The following is a 9980-nucleotide window of genomic DNA, read 5'->3' as shown; positions in this document are numbered from 1 at the left end:
TTAATTTTATTGTAAAAAGGAGGTGACATTCTGTGTACTCAATTAGAATGTTGCTACACTTTTGCTTTGCTGCTAAATATAAGTAAATTCCAGGTAAATAAGTGCGTTCATGAACAGAAACATCTTAGAGTGTGTGAGAAAACAGCGGCTCAAAGACAAAACCAAAAAAACACTACTAAACAGAAACAGACACGTTCTCTTCGTCTGAATGTCAATGCAATTTCAACACTTCTACTTGAATTGAAAGAATGGACGACATGGGAAAGGACGAAATGGCTGACATGCTTTCCCAAAATCAATCGTGCAGTCCCAATAAATTGTTGAAGGCCCTCCACGAGCCATGCTGGACTTCAAGAAGGAGAGCAGTGAGCTGGCTAAATCTCAATAAGAAGGAAACTATGTGCAGGAGAGAAAGGCAGAGGATGCAGTCTTTCAAGACAACTCTGTTGGAGTCCAAAAAAGAGTCGAGTCTGCACGTATTATTCAGACAGGTTTGGAGACTGAACTCTTCGACTTGAAAAATATACTGAAAGTGAAGGAGAGGGAAGTGTTCACCTTGAAGGATAGTCGCTAAATTCAACAGGATGAGACCAAAAAAGAGTTGGTCAGCCTGCAGAAGAAAGGACTTCTTCAACTTTCTGTTGCTACTAGGTGGAACCAGGGGAGGTCACGATCATGTCGGAGTCGGTTCCACAGTGGCCAACACGTAGGAAGGATGTCCTGAGCCCACTTGTCTACTGTTGAATACAGAGAAAGCACCACCGTGAAGATTCAGAGGAGGAGCAACACACTTAGATCCCTAATCCTTGTATAACAAAAAAGAAACCTAGACCTTTAATAGTACTAATATATATATATATATTTTCCTATTGTACAGTTTTTAAGTACAGTAATGTTCAGCTGGATGACTGTGTAACAACAAAACCCTCATCCCTTCTCAGAAGAGAGTCAGACCTGAGAGAGCTGCTTAACAAGTTTATCCTGGATCTGGAGCAGCTGTCTGGACCGTCTGCAGCAGCTGGAAAAGTCAGATTGGCCTAAAAGAAATAGAAGAAACAAAAAAGATAATGGAACTGTGTTTTTGTCACTGCAATTTTTACAATATTAAACTTAAATCCAATTATTGACACCAAGGCAAAGCCGATCATGAGATTAATGCTTTAAATAACCCTCTGAATATGAAAACAATGCAGTGTCATTTGTTTCTAACCTGCAGAAAGTTTTCCTCCAGCACTGGTCTGAGATCAGGCTTGACCACCACGACCTCTCTCAGCATGTGATCAAAGCTCTTGTTGAAATCTTTGAACTCCTTCAGTTTAATGTCCATTTCTTCCAAAGTCTCATTTTTGGTATTTTCCTCTGAGCGGATATGTTTTGTCAGCTTGGAGCACTGGCAAACACAAGACAATACAAAATGAAGTTATAATTAATAATAATTTTATGGAAGTGCAAATGTACACAATTTATTCTTGGTGAAGCCAAACCAGAAAAGAATGCACTGAAGAAAAGATTGTTGATCAATTTTAGTATCTCACTTCAATTGGTAACCCATAAAAGTCTTTTCAGATTAAAAATGTTCAATTTTGTTAATGTAACTTGAAAACTTCAGTATGTTTCTTCAGTGAAAATCAGCTTTATTTCAAAAGTTTTGTCTTAAAATATATTTAAGTTATCAGTATTACATCATAACAAGTGTGGTTCCGTTGGACATCAAACCTTTGTTGATGCTCTTTTAATTTTGTCCTTCTGCGAAGTGATTTCTTTCTTCAGTTTGTTGATGATTGATCGTTGGTCCCTCATCATCTCGCTCACAACCTCCTCCTCTTGCAGCAGACTCTCATAGGCATTGTTCTTGTCCTGGAAACAGAGACTGGTAAACAAAAACACGCACAACAAAGCATGCATAGATGTACGCTGGATGACACAAATATAGAGAACAACAATCCAACAAGTGGCGAGGTCAAGGACTAAAATAGCCACTAGGAAACAATATGATTCATAATGTTAACTGGTTAAGTTGTAAACGGATGCCAGAAAAAGAACGTACAGTGATTCTCTTGGGGAAATAATTTTGGACTTTAGCTAGAAATGAAAAATGTAGTTGTGCGGAAGACGCTGGGTACAGCTTGTGATGCTACAATGACTTCCTGTTTATAAAGTAGGACTGGGTATTTGCAAGAATCTGGCAAATTGATGTGTAGATTACGATATCAAAACAAAGTTGAACCAAGATGAAATATACATAACCAATAGTTTAAAAAAAAACCACAAATATAAAAATGGATTTACAAATAGCTGGGGCCTTCTGATCTAAAACAAATATGACCTCTTAGAGATAGAGATAAACATAATGACTATGGACTTACATGATACTAAATGTGTAAAATTGTTGAAAATGTGAGCCAATAGTTATTTTCTGTGAGACTTGTGATGGGACATGTTATGATTTGGGTGGAGTTATTCTGTGGTAATGGTCTAATTGTTACATCTTTCTACGTCATCTGCTCAACACCGGCTATAAACGGGACTAACCTCGATGCCCTTTTTCAGCCCCTCGATGTTTCTCTTCTTGACATTTAATGTATCCTCAGCTTCCCCTAACACTTCCACTAACTTCACTTTTTCCTGGAATTCTAGACCTAAAACAAAAAGAAAAATTTGAATAACTTTGTGACCGATGATTTGGTTCAGAGTACTGTTGTCTGACTCTTCACACTTACCTGATTCACTTTTTATTTTGAGGTATTTGTCATACGCTGATATACTGTTCATGAACAATTGGTTGTGGTGATCCAGAGCCCTGTTCTCCTGCTTGACCATGCGCATTTTAGCCACCATAGCATCTCCCTTTCGTTTGAGCTCCTCTTTCTCTTGTGAAGCCTGGTGAAAAGCACACAACGGGAGTCATTCAGAGAGCTGGTGTGCACAATCTGATTATGGTCACATTCAGAAGACTCGGCAATGTGACACAATGTGTGTGTGTGTGTGTGTGTGTGTGTGTGTGTGTGTCTGTGTGTGTGCGTTTATTTGAGGAACCCTGACCTTTATAATACAGCAAACCAGCCACTTCTCCACGTCTTCCTCAGGTGCGGCCATCAAAAGTGTTTTTGTTTCAAAATGATCGGTCAGCTTTTCGATCTTGGCGTTTTTCTCATTGAGTTCAGTACTGAAACAGACACAGAAACCCTTTGTACAAGTGTTGAACTAACAGTTGCTGAAGTGCCAAAGCAAATGATGTACACCTATCGGAATGGGTCCAAAAGTCCGAAACCACTTCACATCCACTTGGATGGGGTAGTGGTCTCAGACTATTGGACTTAATATATGAGATTTGAGATAATTGCTGTTGTTCTCACCTCAGTCTCTGTCTCTCCTTCTCACTGGTCTTGAGCATTTGGCCGAGCATCTCTCTGTAGAGCTTGATTTCATCCTCCCTCTCCTTTAGGGCTTTCTGCAGCCCCAGCTTCCTCCTCTCCAAAGACAGCACATTGCCTGTCTTGTTGTACAGCAGATCTCTAATGCGCTTGACCTCTACCTTCAAGATGTTAAGCTCCACCATTTCTTCCTGTATAGGAACACATGTGGTCAACATAGTATCATTATTATTCAGTTGGTAAATGTTTAATTCATGAACTGACAGAAGATAATAAAATATTAATTTATTAATATAACAATGTTACATAATAACTCATCCGTTCATAGCATCTTTTAAGTAAACATTTTGAATATCATTTTCACTTGAGCTCTGCCAGAGTGTAACTGACATTTTACACAACTTTGCAACTTTTAAACAAAAAAGACAGATTAATCAATAAAGAAGAAATACCTTTGTATTATCATCAGAAAACCGAAAGCTCATTATGGGATCTTAAAATAACTTGTTTGGTCTGGCTAACAGTTAAAATATGGAAAGCTACTCAGTTTATAATGATATGTAAATGACAAACTTTCAATAATAATTTTCCTATTAAATTTCTGTCAATCAAATAAATAAATTTAGCCAAAATGGGTGAATGAGCTTAAGCCGATTTGACCTTGGATCAAAAGAAACACCTATGTGTGATCTCCTCATCACAATATGAACAAATGCGTTTACCTGTTTCCTGAGCCGGTGCGTCTTCAGCTGGTTCTCACTGGTAATACAGCGAATGTTGAGCTCCACTATCTTCTCGGTCACATCTCTCTTTTGAGCTTCGGACCTTTCCGTCTCTTTCTTAAATGTGCGAATATCGTCCTGTCAGAGAGAGAGAGCCAGAGAGAGATGTGTGAGATGAGGTTTAATGGCTTCCTTTAGTAGAACAGAGAGAGAACGAGCGGTGAGACTGACCTCAGCCTCTTTAAGCACGTTTGTTAGCTTGTTGGCTGACTTCTTCTCCTCGAAGGCTTGGGTCAGCTCAGCGATCTTTGTTCTTAATTCTTGTGTTTCATCAAGTACAGAGTCTCCTTGCATCCGTGCCAGTTTTCTATCCAGGTTGATGATCTTGGAGTCCTAGGATGCAGGAAAGTGAGAGGAAAATATGAAGATATGTACAGTGTGTGTGGTGTTGGTTGGTATTTTTTTGTAAACTTACCTGCTCAGTAAAGATCCCTCGCTGTCTTGTTAAGGCATTAGCCTGATCTTTCAGCTGGTTTTTCAGCAACCTCGAGGCTTTGCCCCTGGCAACATGGGCGACAGTATCCTTTTCCTTTGTCTTTAGAGCCTTCAAATGAGCTTTACAACGGAACAGCTCATGACTGCTTTCAAGCAGCTGGATATCCCGTGCCTACAGCAAAGCACAGAGCAGCACAGGGTTACAAAGTAGTAATACTGTAAAACGCTCTGACCTATCAAGTACAATATAGACATTTTTATTAGTAGGTGAACTGATCATGGTTAAGTACGAAACATTTTGAAAAACATCTCACAAGGTTAAAGAATGTGAGATGATATATAGATGATATTCAAAGTCTACACTGCTGGAGAAAAACGGGGAACAGATGAAGACATGCCGTGATGTTCTTCATCAAATCAAAGCTTCTCTCACCTGGATTATGGAGGTGGGACAGTAAGAAGACACTTTTAGTAAGTGAGGAGATCATCACCCTAGAATAACCCTCAGAACGCCACACTATCTTGCAAACTGTGGCCGTGGGTATCTACAGTCTGAGTGTTCTGTAAATTCTAACTGGAGTGTTTGTCTTTATCAGTTCCATGTTGTCCTACTGATTTCTCTGCTATCACAACACACATTATTACCTCTGTTTCATAAGACTTAACTCACCCTAGCAGAAGTTTGTATAAATTAAAAAAGAAAGCCCCAACCACTTATGGTAAGCCTTTCCATTTTAGGGAGAGTAGTTACTTCTGCTGTTTTCATGTGAAGGACAATCCCAAACCATGTTTTTAACCCTAACCCTAAATTAATTTAAACTCAACACTCACATACAACACTTTGTATTTTGATTGTGTCCCAAAGCTACCAGCAAAACTAATAATCAAACAGTGTCTTAAGAGGTGAAAGTCCTGAAATGAAAAACTAAAAAAGATGTTCTATGTCCACTCTCTCCAGCCTGACACCACAGCAGTTTATCAGTTTGCGGTTGTATCAGGCTGCTCACCTTGATTTCCTCCTCCTCATCCCTGAGAAACTGGTCCATCTGAGCAGCTCTCTCCTCCTCACTCAGGGTAATCTGAATAACTTCTGTAAGCTTCTCCTCCAGCGCAGTGTTATACACCTTGCCATCCTTGAGTCTACAACACACATATATAAAGACAGGGCTTGTTTATGAAGTTCTACAGTGATTGTATATCGACAGCGACATGTTGGAAGATTTCACTCACTTCTGGTCTCTATCCTGGATGTCTTTCTTCATTCTGGATATGTTGGACATTGCAGACTTGGCACTGGAATTTAATTTGTCTTGTGCGCCCTTGATACTGTTGAGCTGCAATTAGCATCATTAGCATGCATTCGAATCAGTTTTAACAATTTGAAGCCAGATAACAGATTAGATTGTTTTAAACATTCTTTGAGCACATATTATTCATCTTTGGCTAAAGGTCTTTGAGTAGCTGACCTCATCCTGCAGCGTACTGCAGTTTTTCTCCTGGTCCTTAAAATCCTGTTGCATCTTTATTGCCTGTTGTTGGGCTGTAACTATCTTCCTCTCAATTTCCTGGTTGTTGCTCGTCTGATCATCCAACAAGTGCCTCATCGCTGTAATGTCGGCAATGCTTTCCCTTTGGCTCTGCTGTGCTTTGGCAAGTTGCTGAACGGATGAAGTAACAAAAAAGAAAAGTTCAACATTCAAGCGTACTGTTCATTGAGCAGAGGATAATATCCATTTGTCTGTTATTATTGGGAGGAGTGGTTGGCTGTGGCTGAGGGGTAGAGTAGTGAATCCTCCAAACCAGAAAGAAGGCAATTTGATCCTCAGTCTTCCCCATGCATGCTGAAATGTCTTTTGGCAAGATTCTGATACCCTAAATGGCCCCCCATAGGTGTTGAATGCACTAAGTCGCTTTGGATAAAAGAGTCCGGCAAATGACAGGCAATGTAATGTAATGTAAAAGGAGTGCAAAGTAACAGGCCTTACCAGTGCACACTTGTTAATCTCACTATCACGCTGATTCATCTGCTTGACAGTCTTTTCCCACAGCTGGATGAGCCACTGTGTCTGCAGGTGGGTCTGCTGGAAATTCTCCGTGGTTGCATCCAAAGCAAGCTGTTGGAAAAGCAGAGCAATTTTAGCGATAAATTGTTTTATTTTATTTGCAAAAATAATAATTAATATTTAAAACAAAGTATCCAAAATATAAAAATAATGAAGAACTTCACAAGGAGAAAGGGAAAGGAAAAGAAAAAAATATGTCTTTGTGTCAAACTAACACTTTCAATTCAATGCCTAAGAGAAATAGAATCCTCAACGAGATGAACACACCAAGTTGCCAATGCATCCTCTTTCTCATCAACATGAGTCGATCGGCTAATTCTTCCATTTGAGTATTTGTTTAAACAGGATTTTTTTGGCTGGTGCATGGAAAGTTGAGCAGAACTCAACTGCTGTATGCAGTGGATGAAATGCAACGCAACTGAAGCACAATGCAGTAAGGCTATACGTAGGACATCCCCCCAATAAAAGTGAATGGTTGAAGCCTTTAACATATATGTGTCAGTCTTGCATCAGCCAATGTGCAGTTTTTTTCTTGTACCTGTGTAGATATAGTCTCAGTCATCTCCTTGTCATTTGCTTTGTGCTTCTCACTGGCTTCCAGGGCCTTCTTGCCTATCGCCAGAGTGAGAGACTGTGACAGGAGAGAAAATAAGGTTCAGGAGTTGTAAAGGGCAGGTTAGCTTCAACAGGATATCAGCAAAAACGTGTTGATACTTTTAGGTACTTTCACTTTACCTTGATCCTCTCTTCATCTTGCTCGGAGTACTTGAGGATGGCCATTATGTCGTCATGTTTACGTTTTGACTTCTCCAAAAACTCCTCCATGGTCTCATGCTCGCTGTTCATCAGCTTCCACAAGTACTCTAGCTTCTGTTTCCTCCCAATCTTTCTATTCTGAGAATATGGACAAAGTTAACGACATTTAAATTTGCAATACAGAGCCATCAGCTATACAGTTGTTTCTTATGTTGAGTGAAGGGTACAGACCTCTAGCCCTTTTCTCTGCTCTGCAAAAGTCTGAATGTCGTTCTTTATCTTGTTCGTCTCCTGTGTTAAGCCACCTGCCTTCCTCTCTGCGATGGCTTGGAGGTGTTTCTGAGAATCGTCTTCTCTTTTAAGGGCATTACACAGAGCCTGAGTGCAGAAAAAACAAAGGAAGAATTGAGCCACACACTGTGAGACTGTGACCTATGACCTAATTACCAGAAGAGATGAACACCTGACACATGCTCATTTGTTGAGTATTCTGATATACCTACCTCATTGTTCTTCTGCTGTTCTTCAGAATTTTTGATGAACTCATCCATTAACTGTCGTCGATCAGAGTAGCTCTCGAGTTTGTTTTCCAGTTTGACCAGATTGGCCTTTTCTTTACGAATCTGTTGTCGAAAATGTCAGAAGATAACAAACAAGACATAAGTGACATATCATCTGCACCATTGTTTTGAGACTGGATATTTGAATATGCGACTTTCAACAAGTAGTTTGACTAATATTCAGTTCAAACTGTTTCATCAGTGTTGTCATTAATTCTCAGTAAGCGACACGCTAACGTCACACTCACCTGCTTTAGCAGAGCCTTGATTTCATCGTTGATGGGTATGCCAAAGGGATTGTCCCCACCTACATCAGATGAAACAAAACATTTCGTCATCATGGACGTGTTAAGAGCGATGAGGAAAGAGAGTGGGATTAACTTTCCAATAAATAACAACACGTATACCTTCAAATAAAATGTTTCTGTAAGTAAAAAAATTAATATTTTTTGCTGCCATTGCATAAATCTGGGCTAGTAAAGGCATAGTTCAAAGAAAAATTGGAATTCACTCATTATCTCCTCACCACTATGCTGATGGGAAGGTGGGTTAGCACTTTAGGAGTTTCAAGAGCCCACGTGACCTCTTCTTCGGACGTAATAAAACAACAGAAAATACATAACATGCCTCCATAGGGCTCGCGTGGTGTCATCCATGTGTCCAAGTGGCGATGCAATCGGACGTATCCACACGATGGTGTGCCCGAGGTTACGTGATGGTGTTGACACCGTTTTGAGTCAAATATGAATGTCGAACAGAATGGAGGTATGTCTTCTCTGTTGTTTTGTTACGTCTGAAGAAGCCGGCACAATTGACTTCAATTGTTTTGGGACTCCAGAAGTGTTTTCTGGACTCAAAATGTTTACCCACGGCATGGTTGTGAGAGGATAATTTGTTTTCATTATGTGTGCTGCCTTAAACTTCAGTTCAATCAAACCTTTATATAAAATTAGCGTTTTGCAGTTGTCCTACGAATTGTGATAACCGTTCTTTTGCAAATGAGTAATTAAACTTACCTCGCTCCTCTAAGCTCGTCATGTTTTTGAAGACTTCCTGTGAAGTCTGACTCTGCTCAAAAAGTGTCGGATCCTTCTTGAACACAGTTCAAAAAGTGAAAAACCTTCTGACTAAAGCCAAGCGCAATTATTCTTTTTATTCAGTTTATAAGCGCATGGCAAGCATCATTGTGATATTATACAGATCAGAGATATACATCAAGGATCAAAGACATTAAAGTAATTAGGGGCTAAAAGTGGCTCTAAAGTGAAATTTAAATTAAGCCATGGCCTTTCCTTTGTTCTTCCATGAATTTCAGAATTTAGAAATCAGTAGACACTGAGGGGAACAGCCAGGGTGGTGTAACTGACAATTGAACAGTAGGGACAAAGCTTCTTATCTCTGGTTACTTTTCATTCCCCCCTTTCGCCCCTTCACTCTTCTGAGATGGAAGAAGCACTATCGTTGTTCAATCATGATGTCTATCTTCGGGAATGCCCCTGATATTCCAGTACCTCCAGGAACGTTGTACAAAACACAGTAAATGGCGATAATGCACCTTGACATTATGTAGCCAAACACACTCTAAAAAAATCGAACAAAAAAGAAAAGGAAGCTCAAGCTTTGAGACTCTGCTGTTGTGATTTCACAACAATTCCTATGTTTGCTTTTCAGGTTGAGTTGGGTGAAATGCCCTTTGCATTTTTAGGGGGAAACAGTTGACGAGGAACTATTGGGCAAATCCTCAGGGGCATTCTGAAGATAGACATCCAACAACAAATGTACTTCTTCCATGTCAGGAGAGTGAAGGGGCCAATAGGGAGTGTTTGGTGTGGAGCAGTATAAAAGTAGCCAGTGACATATTAAGTCAGATAAGTTTTATTCCTACTGTTTGTAACACCGGCCTGGCTGTTCCCCTCAGTGTCTACTGCAGAGACGTACACAGACGCTTCCCGGGGGCAGGGGCTCACAGAGAAAAAGGTCACTTCTCATTATTATTCATAAAGAAAATGA

The 9980-nt window shown here is 39.9% G+C and overlaps 1 protein-coding gene across 1 annotated transcript; it reads right to left on the bottom strand.

Annotated features, from left to right (window-relative positions):
- LOC133018137 (coiled-coil domain-containing protein 39-like) lies at window positions 1-9008 on the bottom strand. Its single transcript, XM_061084453.1, has 21 exons — window positions 8987-9008; window positions 8219-8277; window positions 7914-8033; window positions 7642-7788; window positions 7390-7548; window positions 7193-7285; window positions 6577-6705; window positions 6058-6249; window positions 5822-5925; window positions 5599-5731; window positions 4572-4763; window positions 4328-4489; window positions 4097-4234; window positions 3357-3565; window positions 3043-3166; window positions 2721-2880; window positions 2533-2639; window positions 1717-1914; window positions 1211-1390; window positions 955-1037; window positions 1-737 (listed from the first exon to the last, which is right to left on the bottom strand). The coding sequence occupies exons 1-21, from the start codon at window positions 9006-9008 to the stop codon at window positions 674-676; spliced, it is 2775 nt and encodes a 924-aa protein (XP_060940436.1). The 3' UTR covers window positions 1-673.
- Window positions 9009-9980: the final 972 nt, after the last annotated feature.

Source organism: Limanda limanda, chromosome 13, assembly GCF_963576545.1.
Source record: "Limanda limanda chromosome 13, fLimLim1.1, whole genome shotgun sequence".
Lineage (NCBI taxonomy): Eukaryota > Metazoa > Chordata > Actinopteri > Pleuronectiformes > Pleuronectidae > Limanda > Limanda limanda.
This window is presented reverse-complemented; position numbering and strand designations above follow the sequence as displayed.

Excerpts from the sequence above, each read along its gene's own strand:
- LOC133018137 (XM_061084453.1), bottom strand. The coding sequence starts at position 9,008 with ATGACGAGCTTAGAGGAGCGAG. Across the intron at positions 4,235-4,327 it reads ACGTGCTTAAAGAGGCTGAG|GACGATATTCGCACATTTAA; the intron begins GTCAGTCTCACC and ends TCTCTCTGACAG. Across the intron at positions 3,566-4,096 it reads CGCACCGGCTCAGGAAACAG|GAAGAAATGGTGGAGCTTAA; the intron begins GTAAACGCATTT and ends GTTCCTATACAG.